Raw genomic sequence first — 22,161 nt, 5'->3', positions numbered from 1 at the left:
ATGTCCAGGCGTTTAGGAGCGACTGCGGAGGATGCGAGCAAGTGACATGCGATGAGTGGCTGGATAGAGGAAGAAGAGTGTCAGCTGAGGGGGAAAGAAATCGAGGCAGAGAGGAAAAGAGAGAGAGAGAAATGAGGTGTTGACAGCAATGAGGATGCGTTGAAGTCCGCATTCTTCCTCCGCGCCGCTAACCCGATCGGGGACGACACTCGGCCGCGTTGCTGCTGATGGCGATGCGAACTTCCCGACGCCCTCCTCTTCCTGCTGCCTTGCACCGACCTGCAGCGCTGTTGTGTTCCGCCTGAGGTGCTGGAGTGAATCGCCTTGACCGAGGCCACTTTCCATCCGTCCCCATGTCGACCCCCGAGCGCAGGCTCGACCGGGCGACGCACTCGCGTCGCAAATACCACCAACCACCGCCACAACAACAATCGCAACAGCTCTCCCCCAACCGCTCTCCCTTCCGTCCCGGTCATTACGAGTCTCGCCTCGACGATCGCTTGGACGCGTCCAAGATTCCCAGTCCGTCTCAGACGTACAGCGCTCGACGACGCCGCGCGTTTAGCCAAACGGGCACCCTCCGAGGGGCATTCAACGCCGTGTCCCGCCATCCAGCTATGGAGGGGTCCGACCACCTATATTCCCTAGGATCTCCTGGTCGTGGGGACAGGAGACGCCCGAACTTCAACCCCACGTCTCCAGAATCCAACCCACCGAACGAGTTGATGGAGGCGTACCGGCAGATCAACGACGCCGGGAGTCTCGTGGACCCGGACGAGCTTGATGAGGACTTGCGCGAGCCGCTGGGGTTTCACGAAAGCCACGGGAGATCCTCGTCCTCGGGGTCTGCGTTCAGAGACGACGCTGGCCTCTTCCTCGCCGACCACGAGCTCCTGAACGACATCACCGACGACTCACTCCGTCGGAGGCCGATCGATCACGTAAAGGACGAGCTACGATTGAAACGGGCCACATCCAGCCGCTCCCCTGTACTGAATAGGACTGGAACATCCCCCGCGCTGACCTCCGAGAATCTACAACGTCGTGAAGAGGAAGCACGAGAGGCATTGGAGAATGCAGTTGAGGTGGATGACTACGACGACGGTCAGAGACCCTCGCTGAATCTCCCACGGACTTGGGGCAGTCGGGGAACCCACCGTCGGGACTGGCTTAAATCTATGGCGCGGCGCAATGAGCCGGAGTCCGATGCTGTCATCAACGAGCCGAGAGACTCACCCCCGAAGTCCAACTCCGGTCTTGACTCGCAAAAGAGCCCCCCGCAACATCAGAGTTCTCAAACGCCAAACACTCTGAGGGAACGTCTGGCAAACACATACAACAGATTCCCCTTGTCGGATGTCCATAACAGGGTCTCCGAGCTGAGGGAAGATCAACCAGCTGGGGACCACGGACTCAATACCCCGCCAGTCATGGTGTATAAGAGTTCTACGTTTAATAAGCGGAGCCCAACAAAGAGAGACTCCCATGATCTTCTCCGCAAGCTCTCTCGGACCGAGAGTCCGGGTCAGAACCTGAGGACCCCAGAAGCACAGAAGATTCCGGGAACCCGAATCTACGATAAAACGCCAGTGGTGACGGGTGCCTGGATTGATACTCCCATGACCGAACGGGCCACCCCTCGGCCAGACTTCTCTTCGGGACAGATCATGGCGTCTCCTGCTAGGAGGAACCTGCCCGAACCTTCCCAAACAACGAACGAAGAACGCGTCGCAGAGGAGCCCAAAACATCCGGGTCACAACCTCAGAAGAGCAGCAATGCAGAGACTAAGCAAACACCGGAGCCCAAGAGTGGAGAAAATGAGAACCGCACTTCTGTCGACCGCAAATTACAAGAAGGCGCCGCAAAGGGGACAGGGGAACAACGTGAGCAGGCTAACACACAAGGGGCCCCCGAGAAAAAAGAAAAGACCAAAAGGAGACCGCCACTAGCCAAGCCGGACCATCCCAAGAGCGCCTTGGAAACCGTCATGGAAGACTTCAAAGCCGATAAGAACTCTTTGGATGTTGGAGACGACACCCTTGAGTCACTTCAGGAGATCCTGAATGAGCAAGTCAACGAGGTGAAGTCCGAGGCAGAGGATGACGCAGCATATGAGAAGTCGGTGCTGGAAAAGCTCGAGCGGGCAAACTCGGAAAACAGGGACTCCGCTGATTTCATATCTATGAATGAGAAACTGGCATCGTTGTCCAACAGCATGACCCAAGTGAAAGAGGGGATTGACGATCTCGGAGATCAAGTGAAGTCGATGCCTTCGCCGGACGGCAAAAGCTCAAAGCTCCGGCAGACCTGCGGCAATTGCGAGGCGTGTCAGACTCACAATGATGGCAGTATCTATACCATCATTCCCATACCGAAATTGTGGAAACGAAGCAGTCCTTCTGGCCGGATTCGTCCCACTCGCCTGGGCTGGTGCGCCATTGTCCTGTTTATGTGGTACTGCTCCGAGTCGACAATGTGTGACTTCTACTGTCACCCGTTTATCGCTGATGTCTGTGAAGGCAATTGTCTCCTTCCTGATGCCCCTCGATTCCCCTTTGTCATCCCTACAATGTTGTGGCGTTGGTCACATCTGCAAGGCGTTTTAGCTCCACTATGGGCTATCTCGATGGCCTTCTTCCGCCTTATTGGACAGCTCCTTGGTCTTTGGGATGGTTACGTTGAGGAAACCCCCCGCGCTTTGAATCTCTCTGGTGAAATATGGGTTCACGGCAATCGATTGAATGAGTTCTCTACAGCTGCAGTTGCGTCAAACAAACCATGGCAAGAGGAGGATGTGCGATACGCGGAGGCTGTTCCGACGTTGAACCTGGGGCAGGGGGATGATGCCTCCATGGACGACGATGAGTATGTTTAGATGGTATGATCTATTTGGCAGTTTGTGCGGCATTCGGACTTTGCTTGTTTTTCAGCATCTACAAACGGAGTTATGGTGGAATGCAACGGGCTGGTTGGTGTTTACAGGCACGGATACCAGGGATGGTAGCGTTATTATTCCATCAGTTGTCTATATTTTACATGCAATTAAACCTATCGTGTAATTTCTCTAATATAGTAGATCTATTCTAATGTTGTAGAGCAAACGCGCACAGTAAGGTTAAGGGTCAACCGAAGATCAACGCATCATCTCGCCCACCAATCTCTCTCGCCCACCAGAGACTGGAGACCGACATCATAAACAGCCACACCCACGGGTTTCCTCCATGGTTTTTGCCAGCTTCGCCTGCTTTGTCGCCAATGAAGGGATCCACTAGCCGAATCGGGGCGACACCTGACGGTTTATCGACGTAAGAGGATCCGCGGGCGTATGACGTCGATCGCGCCCCAGATGAAGTATATAAAACCACCCCATATTGGACAAGTATCTGATTTCATAACCTTGACTAACGTCTAATCAATTGTCAATTGCCAATATACTTTTCATTTCCCTTGCTGCTCTTCTTGAGAACATTGTCTACTACAACTCGCACTAAAGCATGGCATCCCTCGCGCGATTTACTCCGTTGACTACCCGTCTGGCTTCCCTCAATCCAGCTGTCCGCACGACCCCAGCACTGGCCGTCGGTGGACTGAGATCGATCTCGTCTACCTCCCCTCGAGGGACTGGTCCCGTTGATGCTACCAAGCAGACTTTGAAGAAGGCGGACAGGGTTGTCTCCGATGCTGCAGTGAAGGGCATTGAGAAGGGAGGTATGTAACTACCGAACGAACTCAAGATAGAGGACAGTGCTGACCTTCACATAGAACATGCTGCAGACAAGATCAAGGACACCGTTGGGAAAACAACTGGACAGACCGAAGCTCAGGCTTCCAAAGTAAAGGGTGAGGCTGAAGAGCTGGCCGGGAAGGGCAAAGGAAAGGCCGAAGAAGCCTTTGGCAAGGGCAAGGGTAAAGCTGAAGAGGCACTGGGCGAGGCCAAGGGTAAGGCCAAGGAGGCCGCTAGCAACCTGAAGTGATAGACGATATGCTTCGGGGTGTTATCCTCAAATGTTTGTATCATGTTTCATGGAGTGTTAAAGCATCTGCCTTGTATAATGTACACTATTATCGGCCAGTGATCAAAATTCATTTCATATCATCACAGCTCACAAGCTCTCTCTACTCGGGGCGTGGTAGCATAAGCACGTACTCCCGCGAGCTCAATCCGAATTGGAGGACGTCTTTGTCGCGTAGTTCAACGTACCGACCACCAGGGACTTTATCACCATTGACCGTCGAACCGTTCGCACTTTCGAGATCAATCAGGTACGGCTTGATGCGACCGATCCGGTCGCCAAATTCGTTCCTCTTCTCGACGTAGCGGAACTGGAGTGCCGCATGCTGTTTCGAGCAGCTGGGATGGTCCAGAGGGAAGTCCACAACCAGTCGCTCTCTCCCGATAAGCCAACAGCTGCGCTCGTATATTTCGACCACCTCAAGCATATCCTTCCCCTTGAATACGTAGAGTCGCCACGGCTCCTTGGCCGGCGGCTTGCGCGCCTCCGGGGGCTCATGATACTTCAGCACCACCGACGAGCCATTAACATCGATCGTGTTACTTTCAGCTGCAAGACGCCCTGTGTTCGCAAAGTTCGGTTTCTCCTTTTCTGGAGGCGGCGCATCAGAGTCGCCCTGACGCGCTACTTCAGACGATGTATACGCATCCTTCTGAGATGGGAGTGGACCTCTGGATCGGGCAGCCTCACGGGTCGACGGACTCCGAGAACGTCGCCTGCGAGGGGAGCGCGATCGGGACTTGGATCGATATCTCCGACTAGAGCGCTCTTTGTCATCGTCGTACGTGTCTCGGTCACGGTGGCGCCGGTGTCGACGCTCGTCGGGGGATCGGTGTCTGCGTCGTCGCCGGTCGTCATCAGACACATCTGCGCGCTCCTTGCGCTCACGATGGCGGTCATCATCATCCCGCCTGTGACTTTTCCGACTCGACGGACTGCGAGACGAGCGTCTCCGAGAGCTGTCGCGTCGGGAGCTGCGGTGATCGTGGCGCCGTCGGTCGTCCTCGTCGCGATATCGGCGCCGGCGACTCTGTTCGGGGTCCGGCGAACCGGAAAGGGACCGAGGTCGCCTTCGATCGCGAGAAGTCTCTGGTGATTCAGGCATGGTGTGAGTGGAGGAGGATTGGTCGAATTGTAAAAGCTTTGGTGGACGGCGAAAGCTCCAAAAGCTGTCGGCCACGTGACGAGATATCCGAAGTTCGGAATCGACCACTTACTTCCCCTCCTTCATCACCACTCGACACATTGATGATACTCTCACCAACTGGAGGGGTAGTCCAACATCTCCTCCACTGAAACCATGCGGCCATGCTCAAGAACTCCAAAGTTCTTTGCTGTGGTGGACTCCAGCTGCTGAATCCATCCTGTCATCCGTCGCCACCCCAGTCGCGTGCTTGTCTATGGCGGTCTCCCAGTAATAGACATTATGCTACTACCCAGGGATTCGCCGAAAAGGACCTTTCTTGGCCATCCTCTGCGTCCTTTACACCGTATGACGTGTTCAGGCAGGATCGCAAGGCCCCGTACTCCAAGCATCGGTTCTACGAACTCGTAAAAATCTACCATCCGGACCGACCATGCAATGACCACCCGTTATGCAGAGATCTCTCGCCCGAAGTGAGACTGCAACGATACCATGTCGTGGTTGCGGCCCATGAGATCCTGTCCGATCCGACCAAGCGAGCTGCGTATGACCTGTCCGGCGCGGGCTGGAGCCACCACGCACCTCCAACTCCTACTCCATCATGGGCGAGAACTGGTTCCAGCGACTACGGCCCGATACACACCAATGCCACCTGGGAAGATTGGGAGAGGTGGTACAATAGGCATCAGGGGAAGCAGCAGCACATGGTGGACAACCGCACTTTCACCACTTTTGTGATCCTTCTCGTGCTCATGGGGGGCGCTGTCCAGGCGTCTTGGATTGGCCAGCTCACTACGGGCTACGAAGACCGGCTGCGGGAGATCAGCGATGAGTCTGCCCGTTTTTTGAGCGGACGTCGTGAAAACACAGTCAAGCAGATGGCGTCCTCCGAGGCCAAAGTACAGCACTTCCTCATCCGAAGAGATCCCTCTGGGTTCGGGCTCAAGGAGGAGGAACAACCGGTCTATCAGAAGATCTTAAACCCGCCGAAGCCTGGCGCTGCGGAGGTTGAATCTACTAAACGTCCGAGTGGTACGTTGGATGGTATCGACAAAGTAGATAAAAGGGCCTGATTGCTTGTTCGCCTTAAACGACATAAGAATTCGACTTGTACATAGCATACATCTTCAACCCGCTCACATATCCACCGGAGTACTCCGTACACCGTACGTAACATGTGCCACCGGGCTGTCGATGGAAATACGGATATAAATTACATCCGTCTCTGCGGTTCCTTGACCCACGGCAGATCCACGGTTTCTGCCGAGGCACCTTTTGCCTTCCGAGATGCATGTTGTCGCAACCTGTGAAACAGCACACTCCCCTCAAAGTCGCTCTTTGCCGCTCCCCGCATATTCTGGGGGGCGCTGTCAATTTTATTTATCTTTGTGACTAGCGTGCTTGTAAAGCTGTTGTCAATTTTGATCAAACAACCATCCTTCGCCCGCCATCATGTCAGGGCTCGGTAGCCCCATCGCTCTGTTGAAGGCGATGCTCGTGAGAGTGCCGCTCATTCTGAAGACCACCCTATTGCATGGCTTGCGCCTCTCGCCCGTCTCTGGAAAGCAGGATTTGCGCACCGAGCTAACTGTCGCAATCATCCGTTCGTTCATCACACTGAGCATGCCGGTATCAAAGCAGCAGAGAAGCATGATGCGCGACCCCGGCATTAAGGGTCCCATGTGGGTCTCCAAGGTGACGCTACCTCAACCAGAAGACAACATCCGTGAAGCTGTTGTCAAGGCCATCGAGGATCTCAAGCTGGGTGGAGAGACATACGACCTCCCCGACGTAGTCCCCGTCGAAGCCGAATGGACGGGCTATCGCAATGGCGTGGACAAGAACGCCCCCCAGCCGGATATTTCAGAAGCGGAGAAGTATACCGAGTTGCGGAAAGAGTCCAATTCGGATGCAGTCATTCTCTACTTTCACGGCGGCGCATACTTGTTCGTTTCGCCCGCTCCCCTGTCCTGAAGACAAGAACTAATCGTCTGGCCACAGCTTAATGGACCCCTGCACTCATCGTCAGCCAGTGACCCAACTCTCGAAACGCACCAATATGCCCGTTTTGTCGGTGCGGTACCGACTGGCGCCCCAACACCCGTTCCCGTCTGCGCTCGTCGACGCCTTGGTCGCATATCTATCGCTCCTTGCCCCGCCGGAGGGCTCTCTCCACCAGGCCGTGCCGGCAAAGAAGATTATTCTCGCAGGAGACTCTGCAGGCGGGAATCTGAGTCTCGTCCTTCTCCAGACACTCCTTACCCTGCGTCGCATTGCCCCCACCATCCGCTTCCACGGCCGCGATGTCCCTATCGACCTGCCCGCCGGCGTCGCCACTAGCTCCCCCTGGTGCGACATCACGCGATCGATGCCCTCGGTCTCCGGCAACTCAGTGTACGACTACCTAGCTCCGCCGACACAGCAGCTCGGCTCGGTCTACCGTCCACCCAACGTAGTGGCGGACGGTGTCTGGCCTTGCAACCCGCCCCGTGTCGACTTCTACGCCAACGCCAACGCTATCATCCACCCGCTCGTGTCGCCTCTCGCAGGCCGGAAGGAGATCTGGAAGGACGCGCCGCCGGTGTTCATGACGATGGGTGAAGAGGGGCTGACGGACGAAGGCCTCGTGTTGGCGCGCAAGATGCACCAGGCCGGAGTGCCTGTCGTCGTGGAACAGTTCGAGGGTATGCCGCATTGCTTCGGGTTGGTCATGATCGGCACGCCGGCTGGCCGGCGGTTCTGGGACGGAATGGCTGGTTTCTGTCGCGACGCGGTAGCTGGCCAGACCAAGTCGGCGGGTCTGTTGACGTACCTTGGGTTCAAGTTACGGTCTACTCGTGAGATTCTGTTGGATAAGGCAATTTCGTTAACCGACGGGGAGGTCGACCGTCGACTGCGTGAGAGCGCTCAGTGGCGGCTCGAGGGTGAGTTGGATCTCCAACAGCTCGCGAAGGCGAGGCTCTGAGAAGGGGTGATCTTCTTTTTGATATCCTATATAGTTGTTTGTATACACGATGAATGAGTTTTGGTCATGTGCCGCTGCAGGCACGATACAGAGTCATCATGACCGCTTTAGGGAGGAATACCATAGTCGACCACTTCGTCATGCTCGCATCACCAACCCTTATGAACCCTTATCTATCAGGCAAGAGCTAAAGGCGCACGCACACACAATGCTGACTCTCTTCCGGCCAAAATTTCTCCATCCCCCTGTCCATCCCAGCACAGCCATCTGTATGTATTGTGGGATTTGTTATGGCGCATATTTTTTCAGCAGGTCCTATCACACAAGGCCAGCATATATACTAGGTGCTTCTATCCGCCCTGCAGCGCGCTGAACTTATTGGTCCCTATCAGTTCGAGCCTTTGGCTCTCCAGTCGGATCCTACCCTCCAGACTGAGGTACAGCCATGCTCTCCATCCGAGGAAGCCTTGCCGACCAAATCGGATTCAACGCAATAGACAACTGCCCGCTGGAACTAACCATCTGCCAACAACCGGTGCAAGCATACGTACCCACGCAGAAGCCGAACAAAAAATACGGCCCGAAACCCGTGGATCCGCCAGTGATCATACGGCTTTCCCAGAAACCTCAACATCGCAAATGGGATCCGCTCTATGAAATCAGCCCCCATTATCATATGCAATGCAGCCTAGTCGGTGAATCCAATGAGATTGTAAAAGACTGCCTGACGGGAACACTGGTTTCGTCCAGTTACACGGTGCCGATGGACGGCGAGATGGCACCGATCTTCGCCTTTGGTGATATTCGCGTCATGAAGGAGGGCATGTTCCGATTGCGCTTCACCCTCCTCGGAGTGCGGGGATTTGGCTCAAACGGGTGCCTTAATCCGTTGATATCGATCGATACAGATCCATTCATCTGCTATAATTCCAAATATTTCTCGAAACTGGAGGATTCAACACCCCTGACGAGGCATCTCGTGGAGCACGGCGTCCGTTTGAAAATACGAAGGGGACGTAAACAGCCGTTCAGGTCTCAGAGAAATGAAGATCATGGCGTGTATGGAGCAATGCACACAGAGACTTCTGGCTCTGGTCAGCAGCTCATGGCCCAAACCAGCATAACCACCCAGACGAATTTATTTACCTCTCAATACACCAATGGTTTTGGTTGGTTAAGTTCAGACCAGCCTTGGGGTTTCTATCCTAATCTGCCGGTACAAAATACTGAGAAAGAGGAAGAGTCTGGGCAAAATCAGGGAAGCTACTTTCCCCAGTCCTTCTCAAACGGGGACCCAAGGTCAGAAGGCCCAGATGGATATGGCATCATGCCGTACGGCAGCCGATAGTCTCGTGGGTGTACTCAAGGGTGATGTTGTCTCGCGTTATTGGGGAAGTCGCTCATTATAAGCGCATTGCTAATTACTGATAACTTGATTGTTGAGGCTGTTTTTTTTTTTTTTGGTATGCGTGGTTGGGTTATTGGAGTCCCAGCAGTTACCCACAAGTGTATGTCTTGTTGATTGACCATCGTCACTATCAAAAATATATTATGAGGAAATTCATACAACAGTACACCGTTGAATGCAATATCTAGAGTAGGAAAATAGTTCTAAAGTAGTTCAGAGCAAATAAAATGACTCCCACCCATCTAAATGTGAGATTTATACGAAAGGAACCATTGCTTCGAACGGAGTATATTATCAGTATATCAGGTGAATTTATTAAAAGAAAAATATAGAGTTTCTAGAGAGACAAGCCCCATTGGGGTCTAAGCCCACAGAAAATATATATATTCCACTTCTATTTGATGCCCTACCCTCCATCCTCACCGTGCGCAGCCTTCATTCCCGCAGAACACCTTTCACCTCTTCATTCGCCGCCATTCGAAACGCATTAGACTCTGCTCCCCACGCAGCACCGAGAAAAGGGTCCGAGCTCGTCTACTAAGTACCGCAGCATCTCCATGCGTTTCTCGTCAGCTGGTTCCATCCCCGCACTCCGAGCTGCAAGATGAAACACCCCTCTTCCCATTGGGACCCAACATCCGTCCCGAAGAAGCTTGAACGTACTACCTGTGTCCAGCTGAGCCACGCAGTCGGTGATAGGAGGCCATGTGATCCGATTATGATGATCGTCATTCATCACCACTCCATGCTCAAGACACCAGCGCACGAGTGTTTCATCGTCACATACAGAGTACACAGTCGATCAAGCGCTTGTATTCCCAGGGGCGTCCAGAGCTGCGGCCGCGCTGGTTGATATCCCAGCCACGCGATACGAGCTCTGACCAGATGGTTGGTGAGCGCAACATCGACAACTTCACGTCGAGATGACGGTCATTTACTGAGGTTCTTTCTTCAGTGGTCACGGTATTGTACGAGAGCCGCTTTGGCGTGTAACAGAGCAAGCCCTAGAGCCCAGCTCAGTAGGGCCATCCGGAATGCATCCAGGTTTGGCTGTGTGCAAACACATGCGAAGGTCGTTCACCAAGTTGCTGACGGATCAGACGACCTTCAACTACGGAGTACGTTGGAACCAATCGAGTCCAGAGATTTTTCCTAGTATATAGTATGCAACCATGGTGTATGTATGTATCTCACAGGCAGAAAACGCCACGTCATGCTCCTGATTCAGGCTGGTATCAACAATGCACTCAAAGCATGGACAAATGTAAACTATAAAACAACTCCGTCCTAGTTCCCTTCCCTTCTATTTTTCCTGCATTTTCCGTCGCAACTCGACCATCATTACTCCCTGGTTGATGGCAAAAAAAAAAATGATAAAAACTATGTAAAGGCCACTATCTGGCGAGGCCTCTAATCTCTGCGGCGCATTACTTCCTTGGGTCAAAGGGAACCACTCCGCTAAACTATGTGAGGTACACGATGGAATATCGCAACACTCACATGTCAAACACCGCATGTGTTGGGGAGCTTCCGCTGCGGGGACGAACCGTGCGCAGTTCCTGCTGCAAAGGGATCTCATGGTGGATCAGCGGCCCCGAAAGATTGGAATGGTACGGGTTGTACGGCGCGATCATCTGCGGGATGGGTGCGTCGTAAGGTCGTGGGCCGACCAGACGCTGGCGCGAGTCCGCAATGTCCACCCGATGAGCACCCAGATACAGGGTCTGAGCCACCGGCTGTGGAAGGGGGTGAGATTGTTCTCCGGCCCAGCTCCCGGTCCCGTACAGGACGTGTTGCTGCGGCACGGCTGGCGGTGCGCCAGGTGCTAGGGATGGAAGTGCACCTGGTCCGAGACCGGGACCAGGGGCAGGCATCGGGGAGACCCGTTGTTGGAGATGAGCGGGCTCGGTCGACCAGGACTGGTACGACTGTCCCGATGGACCGCGGGACATGGGCTCTGGGGCGGGATCGGACGCGTAGCCGGGAGGCGGTGCTCCCTCGACGGTTACAGAAGGTGGCCGCGACACACCGGGCATGAAGGCTGAGGGGTGGGAGATCGAGCTGATGTTTGTTGTCGACTGGCTTAATGTTGCAGGTTTTGTGACCCCTGCCGCGGCTCTATGAGGGGCCAAACTGACGTCGATATTGCCCTCGTAAGGCAGGGGCTGCAGAAGCGGCGTACTAGCGGACATGTCGAGGGGGGGCCCTCGTCTGGCGGCCAGATGGCGAGATTGATAGCGGGGGTTGAGACTCGCCCGTAGGTTCAGATCCAGGGCGTTCAACTCTTCGGTAAGATAAGCCGGATCTGGCTCGCTGTATGTCGACTGGCTCAGTCTCTCAGCCCTGAGATCTGGAGAGAAAGGCGTCGATCGACTGAATAAGGAATCACCAGACGATTTGCTCGTCAGCGGCAAAGTTCCTCCGGGACGACTTGGGACACCCGGAGAGGACGATGAACGCGGTTTCCAGAGCGGGTCAGCGTCTCTCAAAGACCTAGCCGCGACGGTGGCGTACGTTGGCGGCATATTTTCTTTCATAGCAGGTGGCCTGTGATTATGCTGGGGAGGGCTGCCTTTGTGCACAGCAATGAGGGCTTCTTCTGCCGATAGCGAGCCCCTTCGGCTCTGTCCCTCAATATCGCCGCTGGATGCGCTCCTCCCTGGCGCTGTTTCGACTTTCAGAATAGGAGCCGCTAGCTTGGGACGGCGAATGTTTCGCGGGAACCTTGGCCTCTGCTTCCATGGCCTCTTCTCTTTAACTAACTTGGGCTTAGGCTTGACGACCTGCCAGTCCTGGTCATCCGACTGATGCGGAGGACTGGACGCCTGGGACGATCTTGGCCGTGGCCGCTCCGTTCCATGACTTGTCTGAGACGGCACTGGCGAGATGCGAGGGAAAGTCTTCTCACTTTCATTATCCGTCCAATACCCGATCTCTTTTTCGATACTGGAATCCCGGAATATATGAGGGAGGAACGGCCTCAGGCTGAACTTGAAGCTCGGAGGGACCCTCGGCATTTCCTGGGGGGATTCAACTTCTACTTCCGGAGCCACCTCATTAAGATCCCATGTGAGTTGTCGGGATGGACCATCTTCCGGGGTATTAGTATCGGGAATCGACGATGAAGAGCAGCTGCTCGAGCGATCGAATACAGAGCGGTGTTTGCGAATGGATTCCTGTGACGAGCTAGGAGAAATTCGTTCAATCTCGTTGCTGATACTCCTCCTAACCTGCCTTAGATTCTCTCGGGCCTCGCGGACGATCTTTGACTCATGATGGTGGTGGTGATGACTGCGCTTGGGAAAATGGTCCGCGAGTCTGGAAGCGTGGGTCTCGTACTCTCTGAAGTCCTGCACCAGACCATGACCGCTGACTTTCATGCGGTTCTGCGCGTTCTCGTACGATGTACAGAAGACTCGCGTCGCAACAACAAGCCACGCCTCATAAAACCTGCCGATCTCCGCGGGCTTCCTCATTTCCTCGTCCATGGTCTTCACAGCGGGTGCAGGCTTCGTTCTCATTTCCTCATCCATGATCTTGAGCTCATCTCGGCAGAATCCCTGGACGACGCTGTGGATCTTAATCCGATCAATGGAGCTCGAGTTGGCATAGATCGAAAGACCCGCATCCTGACTGCTTTCCGTCTGTGACTCCGACAGTTCTGGCGCAACTGCCTTCATATCCAGAATACTCTCCTTCTCGGACCGTGGAGAGAGTGGTTGAGCCTGGGCCTGCAGGGCGTAACGGTCCGCCACCCTTTCGATCAATCCATAGCGAATGAGGATTCCAAGCGTGGTGTCGATATCGGGGTGTTCGCCTGGCCCGGCACTGGTCAAGATCTGGACGTTCCAGGCTTCCAACGACGCTCTACCAAAGCTGATAAGACCCACGGGAACCTCGTGGCCCAGGAAGGAAAGGAGGTTGATGAGGTTGAGCGCTTCGAAATATTCCTGACGGTAGAGATCATGCATGATGCTCAGAAAGGGCTCCGCGAGCTTCTTGTCTGTTAGGTGAGAATCTATGTGGTATTTCTCCAGTGGCTTGGCAATGTTGTTGAGATGGTGCCCCATGGCATGGACAGCCAGCGGAAGGCATTCGTAGTGCTTCACCAGCTCCGTTGCTTTGCGGATCTCCTGCGGGGTGGGACTTTTGATATTCAGATCCTTGAACAGGAGCTTGCATGCATCCTTGACTTCAAGAGGGGGCATTTTTAGGCAGTACGGCTCGTACAAACGCTGCTTCCTGCTCAGAGTTTTGTCCACCGAGGTGTAGATGATGCTAGATTTCTCCTTGAATGGAAGAAACTGCTTGAAGTTGTTCAGATCCTCGTCCGAGCTGAAGGAAAGGCCGTCAAAGACCATCAGCCAGCCATCGTGCGATTGGAACCAGTTGCGTACGATCTCCACGAATCCATGCGACCTACTTGACTCTGGTAGGTGGAAGTCATGGTAATGCTGCGAGATGCCCAGTGCAATGTCCCAGAAGCATTTATAGGTGGATTCTAGAGACTTGGCATCGGCCCAGAAAATGCCCCCTGGATAGCAATCACGGTTGGTCCAGACATATTGCCGGGCAAGGTGAGACTTCCCTGAACCTCGAACTCCACTGATGAGGACAGCCACCAGGCGATTGGGGCGTTTCCTGGCTCTGTATAACCTAGTATGCAGGATATCCAGCTCCTTCTCCATTCCGTAGAAGGTGGCATTCGGATGAAATCCCGGAGGAGCTACGAGCAGTCGGTGTACAGGGGCAGGCTCACTCGAGCCTGGGGGTTGGAGCTGAGGGTGTGGGCGTGGATGGGTGATTCTATCTAGAGAGCGAGTCAGCGTATTCTGACTAAATTATCGCTGTTTTTCATGAAAGCGAGAACAGGATATACAGGCGCGAGAAAATCATCAATGGCATTACATGGAAATTTCTAGCCTAGTTAGCCGTTCACATCCATTCCGTCCGCGAGGGGCGCCGCGGAGACCTCGTCTTATACGACGAGCTCGCGCGTGCCCCGGGCTTCTGAGGGTCTCGTGGAAGTAATGTGGTAACGGCAATCTGGGCGCCTGAAAGTGGATAAAAACAGAATCCGTGCAATTCAAATATGCTTACTAAAGACATTCGCATGACCATGTGTCTTTTCAGGGGGTTCTTCGATCTCATAGTTTTTCATGACAGGATTTCCAGGGAAAGCAGATGAAGAAAGCAAATGCGTCGTACCGGGAGTGGTTGTAACCGGGGGAGGCACATTCGGAGTTCTCTCCATGATATCTTCTCTCTCTGCGACGATGTCAGTACGTCCATTGACAGCAATCCACCCCTAGCCAACGAAAACTGTGTTTATCCGGTATCGAGAGTTGAAAGACACCAAGTCACTGTAGGATCAATCATTCTGTCCCAGGTGAGCGAGAAACACTCAAGTTGTACTATAGCGTACCGACTTTTAGGCTAACACTTGCTGACCGTGATAGCCCTGGCATGTAGCTAGATAAAGTGATAGGAGTACCAAGTCTACCGTATCATAGCTGATTGTGTGATCCTTTGTTGATCTAGGGGCCAGGCTGCCAGCGGTTGAAGCCTTAGAAGCCTCTTGACGGTGACAACACTTTTCAATTCTCGATCATGGATAACCGCACTGTCGTTGGCAGGGATGGCGAGTAGGGAGGGTTACTGACCGCTCTGAGTAAAGATCTCCTCCGCCTTGGCCTTCTTCCTGAGAAGTCGAGTTTGCCTCTCCTCGACCCAGCGAGCGGCGATGGTGTCGGGGGCGTCACTGGAATAACGTAAGAGGGCGGCAGCCACGGCCTCATATCCGGGCGACATTTCATCCTCAAACTTGCACATGTTTCGATGGTTCGCTTCGATACCCATTCGTTCCACGCCCTCCGCGTGAGGCGCCGCGGAGGCTTCATCTACGATGAGCTCGCGTGTACCCCGGACGTCAGTTTTGAGGGTCTCGTGAAAGTAATAGATGTGATAACGACCCATGTCCTCGGCGAACAGGCTGTTGATGTTCTGCAGGGTCTCATTGTTGGTTCGGAGAGCGTTGACGAGATTGGACGAGGTGTCCATGACCCTTTTGGGCATCACGGCAGAACAGATGTTCTGGAGTAGAACACCCCATTTAGCGATGTCGGATCCTAGGTGCGGGGTGCCCAGGAAGAGGATTCCATAGGTGGATACCCATATAGATCGAATATGCTCCGTTCTCTCGTTCTGGATGTTTTTCGAGTAGCTAAGCGCGCGCTTCACGACTAGGCCCCCCAGGGAATGGCACACGAAAATGATCGGCCGATCCGAGCAGTTTTTGAGACTGCGGTTGGCTGCGAGGCTGGAGGCTAGGGTCTCGGCATGGTTGTGGATGTGATCGGTTGACACGCTATCGGAGAAGGAAGAGACATTGGCATTGTAACCGTACGTGATGATCCGCACGGAAGGCAACACCTCGGGGAGCAGGTCGGTGGGCCAGAACACCTCGGCGTTGTTGGTAGTACTAGCCCAGGTATTGTAGGGGTGACCGTTGAGGCCGTGCACGAATACGATATCGACCTTGGGATTCGGTGAGGTGTAAACGGGAGTCGGGCCGATCCGCCTGATCTTTGAGGCGATTCCCGCCATCGCCATCAGGGGAGTAAGTAGATTCCTTGCACCGCCGGGGGTGTGTATTCACTCCCTTGAAGACTGCTGACTGCCTTCAGGTTATTTTGTTCCGGGATTCACTGCATCGAATTCCCGAGATCTTCTATCAAGGATCCCGTGAGTTCGTGGGCTTGTAGCGGGTTAGAGTCGGAGTCAATCCGCTCTTCAGAGGAATTGGTGTGGTGGGTGACGGTGAAATGGTATGGGGGATGAAGACGGCGCAGTGGAGGAGGACGCGATTCAAAAGCCAGAAGTTCACTTGTCCGAAACGCGCCAAAGCAATGCAAGATCTAATCTAGTGATGATGAAGGCGAGTGATGGGGAGAATGGGAGAAGAGGAGGAGGAGGACGAGGGCGGATTTATACGAGTGAGCGGAGCAGATGACTGGGCCAACGGGCGGTCATGCATCCAGCCTCGCTGACTGCAGACTGCAGATCATACGGGGTAGTAATAGTACTAGTAGTTATTGATCTATTGGTCTATTGTATTCTGATCCATGGTTCTGATGTTGATTCTTGTATTATACCAGCTATTTATTTATCTATCTATATCGATTCTATTCTATGTATGATTCTTTGATCCATAGGTCTATTGATCGGTCCTATTGCTATACTCTCGTGAATCCACTACTAGGTACCTACTACTCGGGCACGCGCGGTCGTATCGATCGTGGCTGTACACTCTGACCGCGTAATGTTGGTACCTACATACGGCCTATGCAGGAGGATGTCGTGCATGGATCCGATTCTACACACATACTTCTACGTCCGGGTCGACCCACGGTTCACGGCGGCAACCTTAGCCGTCCATCATACATCCAGCTTCCGGTCCAATACTTCACCCGTCTAGATCCCTCATGACTCAAATAAACTAAAGACCATATCCAGCAGTTTTAGCCATTTGACTCATCTCAATAGAACGAGCTAATATACAATCGAACCGGTTCCTGAACCCCAACCACGGAGAACCCATCATCTGACGTTGACCCCAGATGGCCATGGCCCACACCAGGAGTATGCAGAGTATGCAGAATGATATCAGGACATCGCCTCCCAGCAAACACCTCTCATCTGACCTGATATCATTCATCGGCCTCGGAACGCAGGCTTCCGCTTTTCCCCAAACGCCCGAAGAGCCTCCACCCGGTCCTCCGTGACCATCACGCCCTCGTACGCTTCATTCTCCGCCACCTCGCCCTGCCAGCACCCGTTCACCGCCCGCAGCGCCTCCCGGATCGCCACCGGTCCTCCCTCGCAGATATCCATCGCCAGCTTGATGCCCTCCTGCAGCACCTTCTCACGCGCCCGGCCCTCCTGCTGCTCCTCCTCCGGCAGGATCTCCACCAGCCGGTCGCAGAGCCCGATAAAGTACGCCTCAGGCCCGGACACCCGCCGCCCCGTCAGGATCATGTCGCGCGCCCGGTTCAGCCCGACTACCCCGGGCAGTCGATACGTGCCGCCCGCCCCGGGGATAATCGCCAGGCGCGTCTCCGGCAACGCGACGACGCTGGACGACCCGAACACGCGCAGGTGCGTGCACAGCGCCAGCTCCAGGCCACCGCCCAGCGCGGTCGACGACACCGCCGAGATCGTCGGGATCGGGAGGCCCGCGAGCGCGCTGAAGGTGCCGCGAAGTTGCGTGAGGAAGTCGTTCGTCCTAGCCATTCCATCATACGTTAGCAAAAAAAGAAACATAAACATAATAAAGAAAGAAAAACCGTAGGGGAACCGGGGGCTCACTCGTTCGCCGTCATCTTCAACCGCTCCTTTAGATCTGCGCCGGCGCAGAACGCCGAATCCGCATTGCTCCCGATCACCAGCGCCCGCGTAGGCCCCGATCCGCCCTCCGCCGAAATCGACTGCACCTGCTTCGTCAGGCTATCGAGGAGACCCCGCGACAGCGCGTTGCGCGCCTTGGGTCGGTTCAGGAGTAGCACGCGAATGTTCCCGGATCCCGGCGCCGGAACCTGTTGGACCTTGAGCACTGCGTCATCGGCCTCTGTGCTGAACCGCGCCCGGGCGACCCGGATGCGCAGGCTCAGCACGGGTGGAGCCCGGAAGGAGCTGGCGAGGGCGAGACGCGGCGGCATTATGTGTCGAGAAGAGACGTTGGGGGATTTCGCCTATGACTCGGGGATGGTTGTGTGGTGAGGGAGAGGAAGGGAGTGAAGGAAGTGAAGAATCGCTGTGGGGAAAGCTGCGGGTGCGGGGAACACCAACCCTTTTGCCGCGGATAAGCGCTGTTTTACTCCAGAGGTCGAGGAATAGCTTGGGTATCATGCTCGATTGTTTTAAGATATAAGTCTCTATATATACACGATATAATACAACAACGTTTATCCCCAGTGAACGGCTAGATACTCCTGCACCTCCTCGTCACTTGGCCATGGCCCCCAAACACCCGTCGCAGTGATGATGTCGTACGCTTCTTGCAGATTGGGGTCCGTGAAAGCCGTTTCATCGGACGTTTCGCCAGGCGTCGTACTCAGATATCTGACTTCGCTCCGCTGTGAGGCCGGTTGGCTCCAACAACCCTCGAGGAACGCGCGGACTGCGACCAACGTTCGTCGCATGATCCGCTCCCCGTTCATACGTTCATCGGACGCCTCCTTCAATGACCCTGCATACTGGCTCATCCACCGGAGCAGACTCAATAGGCCATCATAGTCCTCGGCCAGCCCCAGTGACCGGACAAATGCATGTAGCACGGCAGGCGACGGAATGCGGTACAGCGGCGGCAGACTGACTTGGCCGTCGGTCTTACTCTGAATCGAAGACAGAGTATGCGCAGACAGTGACGACGTTTTCGAGTCGGGGAAGACAAGCTGGTCAAACTCTTGTTTCAGCGTGCTGAGGCCCCCGTTGACCATGTCCTCAACACGCAGCCCGTGTAAGTCAACATGGGACAAATCGCCTCGCTGCTTTGCCTGACTGACTAGTCCTAGACCCTCTTCGGAAGCATCGGCATCCTTCACGCCAGCAACAACGGCTCTTGAAAAGCCCTTGCAAAGGGCCTGGAACCCCTGCAGCCCCAGATCAATTCCACGCAGCTTCATCCAACTAGTGACCTCCATGATTTCATACCATGCCAACACCAGTTGTGTGCTGGGCGCTAGACGTCGGGGCTGAGTGGTGATGCGTACCCGTTTCAACGCAAATAGCAAGTGAACCCAAGGTTGGGGAGACCGAGAACGCCTCGCCTTGAGAAGCTGAACTGCATGAACCAATGTGTTTGGATGCTCATTCCGCCCCAATCCTAGAGCTCCTGGTTGCGTCTCCTCCAAGTGGCTATTCATGGCAATGGGAAAGGCCTCGGCAGTGTTACCACCATATCGCATCACTGCCTCGTTCGAGTCGGAAAATCTACATAAGAAGGAGATAAAAGATGAGAAGAAGTAATCGGGGATTTCGTCCAGGGCGCTCTGGTCGGAGGCGCTGGAAACGGCGCTCCCCGTCCAAGGAGAGCACAGAGCATTCGCCTGTTCATTGGGCAAATCGCTGCAGCTAAGGTAATGCAGGCCAGCGTCTAGTGTAGGAGCCGACCGTATAAGAAGCGCGAGAAATCTTCCACCAGGCCGGATCCCTTCGGAGAGCATCTTCCCGAGCAGCTCATCCAGGGTCGGCGGCTCGGTAGGTACGTAAATCAGGTCTCGTGCGGAGGAAGGTTCTGGGAATACCTCGGGACCATCGCCCGGCAATGCAGGGCTTCCGTTGTCGAAGTTGCATTTGGTCGCTTTGTGTCGATATACTAACTTTTCTGCCATTGCAGCATAGATAGCGCCGCGCGGAGGCAAGCCTTGGTCTTGATAGGCAAGGAAGCACGCCCAGGCTTCTCGCACCGTCCTCGTGGCCCGAATCCGGGCCTCCCATATTGTGTGATGGGAGTGGTTCCCCGTACGGCCACGTAAAAGTCCTGGATGTCGAGACAAAGTACGAGTCTGAATCGTAGGGCTTCGGTCTGTATCCCAGCCAGCCAGGATGCTCGAAACTTCTTCCCAGCGACTATGCGCATATCCGGCCTCTTTCATCTGCGACATCACCCGCATGGCGCGACTCTTCATGCCGTCGATGCCCCGCTGGGAGTCGATGCCGAGTTTGTCTTCTTTCCACGGAGGCCAGGATGGCGCCTTCAGTTCCGCAAATTGCCGCTCATCAAAAGTCTTCCTGTGGGCCAGCTGCACTGCTATAATTCCCTGATAGCCCTGCCTCGTGACAGGCAAAACAGGGCGGCTCCTTGCCATTGCTTTAAGGAGCTCGAATTGCGCTTCCTGCTGGATGGGGGCCGAGGTAAACGGGCCACTTTTGCACGGCAGGGAGAGTAGCCGAAGGAGTATATTGGAAGTCCTCGCCATCACCTGGGGGTTGCTCAGTGCCACGCCACTTCCATCTGATTCAAGAGTCGATAGGTAGAACGAATAAGCGCGGGCAATAGGCAGTTGCGCTTCCGGCCACAGCTGGCGTGCATGATAAAGGAGGCGGATAGCGAGCGTGGCACACGTGTTCGGATCAAGCAAGGGCTTGGGCTTTCCAGACAAACGCACACCTTCAAAAACAGCATCATCCGAGTCCTCATGAATCGTCTGGGCCAGGGACGGATTGCGCTGGCCGCTCATAAGGTTTAGAGAATAGATTAAGAGTAATCTGAAAGCCTTGGAGTCGAGGCTCTGTCGTAGAAGAAGAAGGGGAATGAATGGCGGGATGACGAGGTGGGTAGAGTGCTTTCTGTTCTTGGTCTTCTCGGCCTCGAGGATTAAGATTCGTAGGATTGCCTTGTATGGAGTCTCACTCCTCAAGATCCAAGACCAGGCAACCACATCAGCAACCTTGTAGTGTCGCGCTCGTAGATATTTGCGGTGCTCCCTAGTAACGAAAACCTTGCGCAAGGCAAGGTTCAGGTCTGACTCCGCCCGCAAGGACGAACCCTCTCTCCTCGAGCGCTCTAAAATCCGATCCACAAGATAGATATAATCCGCCACGATTCGTTGTAAAGACATTCGATGGTGGATCTTGAAAGCGATCCTCTGTTTCCTGGTCAAGGGCGACATAAGATGGTCGCTTGTGTTTCTCGCGGTGTGCAGCCAATTGCGATTCTCGGTATCGTCAGGTCGGCGCAAGACATTTTGAAGGGTGTCGATAAGGTACTCGGTAGGGGTTGGTGAAAAGGTTCCTGGCAATCGCTTTGATGCCCTCCGAGGGTTGTGCACTTCCGTTGTGAATTGTCCTCGAAGCCGTTTACAGAGTTTTCGGCGAAATTTGGCATTTTCCGAGGAGGGCAATGGGATTGCCTCGGAGGTCTCACGTTCAGATGGATGTGGGGAATAACGAGGTGACGTGCATGCCATTTCGTTCGAATAGTCGGGCGTTGCTCTTGAAGGAACAGGAGAGTGATTTAGTCCTGAGCGACGTCCTGGCTCACAGTGGTTCTCACTGAATGAAATTGCATCGTCCCGGAGCGATCCGTGAGGCTGATCGTTATGGAAGGTGGATTGAGCAGAAACCGGACCACTGACCGTACTGACAGGTCGAGACCGGAGAGGGCGAAAGGCATTGTGTGGAGGATTTGAGCATAAGGGGAGATTGATGGGACGTATCGGACTATCGCCTTGATGTTCCTGTGGTTCAAGGAATCGACTCCATTAGTATGGTGCAAGGCACTCCCAGTGAGCTGGAATTCAGGACGGTACCTGGAGCCATGAACGGCTGCTAAGCAAATGCGCCGCTCTCAGAGAGACCCTCGAGCGGCTCGGGACATGATTCAAGACCGATGACATCCATGAAGATCGTTTCCTCCGAACCGATGGGGTGCAGGGAGGATGCCGAGAAGGGACGCTGAAGGGGAGGAAGTGAGTGAACGCAGTATAGGCGGCGATGGAGATGCGAGAAAAAGATGGGTCACGTGATGGATCGTCACGGGTTCGGCGCGCAATGAAGGAACAACCTGCGGCTCTCCCTCTTTCGTCGTGTCTTCCCACCCGCAGTGAACTCGATTTCCCAGCCTCATCA

General features: G+C 54.5%; 8 protein-coding genes across 8 annotated transcripts; 4 read left to right on the top strand and 4 right to left on the bottom strand.

Moving 5' to 3' along the window:
* The first annotated feature begins 245 nt into the window (after window positions 1-245).
* Window positions 246-3,073, top strand: BDV59DRAFT_169813 (uncharacterized protein). The gene has a single exon (XM_073688317.1). The coding sequence runs from the start codon at window positions 354-356 to the stop codon at window positions 2,874-2,876; it is 2,523 nt and encodes an 840-aa protein (XP_073551869.1). The 5' UTR covers window positions 246-353; the 3' UTR covers window positions 2,877-3,073.
* Window positions 3,074-3,402: 329 nt separating this feature from the next.
* Window positions 3,403-4,046, top strand: BDV59DRAFT_84805 (uncharacterized protein). Its single transcript, XM_073697189.1, has 2 exons — window positions 3,403-3,709; window positions 3,764-4,046. Exons 1-2 carry the CDS (start codon window positions 3,496-3,498, stop codon window positions 3,973-3,975), a joined length of 426 nt encoding a protein of 141 aa, XP_073551868.1. The 5' UTR covers window positions 3,403-3,495; the 3' UTR covers window positions 3,976-4,046.
* On the bottom strand, window positions 3,403-5,155 carry BDV59DRAFT_169812 (putative FHA domain protein SNIP1). The gene is made up of 2 exons (XM_073688316.1): window positions 3,764-5,155; window positions 3,403-3,709 (listed from the first exon to the last, which is right to left on the bottom strand). Exon 1 carries the CDS (start codon window positions 5,117-5,119, stop codon window positions 4,118-4,120), a length of 1,002 nt encoding a protein of 333 aa, XP_073551867.1. The 5' UTR covers window positions 5,120-5,155; the 3' UTR covers window positions 3,403-3,709; window positions 3,764-4,117.
* A 16-nt stretch (window positions 5,156-5,171) lies between these two features.
* BDV59DRAFT_84793 (uncharacterized protein) lies at window positions 5,172-6,421 on the top strand. The gene has a single exon (XM_073697187.1). The coding sequence runs from the start codon at window positions 5,323-5,325 to the stop codon at window positions 6,229-6,231; it is 909 nt and encodes a 302-aa protein (XP_073551866.1). The 5' UTR covers window positions 5,172-5,322; the 3' UTR covers window positions 6,232-6,421.
* On the top strand, window positions 6,422-8,155 carry BDV59DRAFT_84794 (Alpha/Beta hydrolase protein). The gene is made up of 2 exons (XM_073697188.1): window positions 6,422-7,104; window positions 7,160-8,155. Exons 1-2 carry the CDS (start codon window positions 6,611-6,613, stop codon window positions 8,121-8,123), a joined length of 1,458 nt encoding a protein of 485 aa, XP_073551865.1. The 5' UTR covers window positions 6,422-6,610; the 3' UTR covers window positions 8,124-8,155.
* A 2,872-nt stretch (window positions 8,156-11,027) lies between these two features.
* BDV59DRAFT_198528 (LipA and NB-ARC domain protein) lies at window positions 11,028-16,143 on the bottom strand (the record flags this gene model as incomplete). The annotated part of the gene is made up of 3 exons (XM_073693172.1): window positions 11,028-14,341; window positions 14,632-14,799; window positions 15,195-16,143. 3 exons carry the CDS (start codon window positions 16,141-16,143, stop codon window positions 11,028-11,030), a joined length of 4,431 nt encoding a protein of 1,476 aa, XP_073551864.1.
* Window positions 16,144-17,035: 892 nt separating this feature from the next.
* On the bottom strand, window positions 17,036-18,324 carry BDV59DRAFT_169801 (putative mitochondrial methylglutaconyl-CoA hydratase (Auh)). Its single transcript, XM_073688315.1, has 2 exons — window positions 17,899-18,324; window positions 17,036-17,815 (listed from the first exon to the last, which is right to left on the bottom strand). The coding sequence occupies exons 1-2, from the start codon at window positions 18,246-18,248 to the stop codon at window positions 17,245-17,247; spliced, it is 921 nt and encodes a 306-aa protein (XP_073551863.1). The 5' UTR covers window positions 18,249-18,324; the 3' UTR covers window positions 17,036-17,244.
* Window positions 18,325-18,486: 162 nt separating this feature from the next.
* On the bottom strand, window positions 18,487-21,982 carry BDV59DRAFT_169799 (uncharacterized protein). Its single transcript, XM_073688314.1, has 2 exons — window positions 21,843-21,982; window positions 18,487-21,770 (listed from the first exon to the last, which is right to left on the bottom strand). The coding sequence occupies exons 1-2, from the start codon at window positions 21,927-21,929 to the stop codon at window positions 18,495-18,497; spliced, it is 3,363 nt and encodes a 1,120-aa protein (XP_073551862.1). The 5' UTR covers window positions 21,930-21,982; the 3' UTR covers window positions 18,487-18,494.
* Window positions 21,983-22,161: the final 179 nt, after the last annotated feature.

Source organism: Aspergillus ambiguus (genome assembly GCF_047715705.1).
Source record: "Aspergillus ambiguus strain CBS 117.58 unplaced genomic scaffold BDV59scaffold_3, whole genome shotgun sequence".
In the NCBI taxonomy this organism is placed as follows: domain Eukaryota; kingdom Fungi; phylum Ascomycota; class Eurotiomycetes; order Eurotiales; family Aspergillaceae; genus Aspergillus; species Aspergillus ambiguus.
The sequence above is the reverse complement of the archived record's forward strand: the minus strand, read 5'-3'. Positions and strand labels throughout refer to the sequence as shown.

Coding starts and splice junctions, on each gene's coding strand:
- BDV59DRAFT_84805 (XM_073697189.1), top strand. CDS start 3,496: ATGGCATCCCTCGCGCGATTTACTCCGTTGACTACCCGTCTGGCTTCC. Junction 3,710..3,763: donor GAAGGGCATTGAGAAGGGAG/GTATGTAACTAC, acceptor ACCTTCACATAG/AACATGCTGCAGACAAGATC.
- BDV59DRAFT_169799 (XM_073688314.1), bottom strand. CDS start 21,929: ATGTCATCGGTCTTGAATCATGTCCCGAGCCGCTCGAGGGTCTCTCTG. Junction 21,771..21,842: donor GCAGCCGTTCATGGCTCCAG/GTACCGTCCTGA, acceptor CTTGAACCACAG/GAACATCAAGGCGATAGTCC.
- BDV59DRAFT_169801 (XM_073688315.1), bottom strand. CDS start 18,248: ATGCCGCCGCGTCTCGCCCTCGCCAGCTCCTTCCGGGCTCCACCCGTG. Junction 17,816..17,898: donor TTGAAGATGACGGCGAACGA/GTGAGCCCCCGG, acceptor TGGAATGGCTAG/GACGAACGACTTCCTCACGC.
- BDV59DRAFT_84793 (XM_073697187.1), top strand. CDS start 5,323: ATGCTCAAGAACTCCAAAGTTCTTTGCTGTGGTGGACTCCAGCTGCTG.
- BDV59DRAFT_169812 (XM_073688316.1), bottom strand. CDS start 5,119: ATGCCTGAATCACCAGAGACTTCTCGCGATCGAAGGCGACCTCGGTCC.
- BDV59DRAFT_169813 (XM_073688317.1), top strand. CDS start 354: ATGTCGACCCCCGAGCGCAGGCTCGACCGGGCGACGCACTCGCGTCGC.
- BDV59DRAFT_84794 (XM_073697188.1), top strand. CDS start 6,611: ATGTCAGGGCTCGGTAGCCCCATCGCTCTGTTGAAGGCGATGCTCGTG. Junction 7,105..7,159: donor TTTCACGGCGGCGCATACTT/GTTCGTTTCGCC, acceptor GTCTGGCCACAG/CTTAATGGACCCCTGCACTC.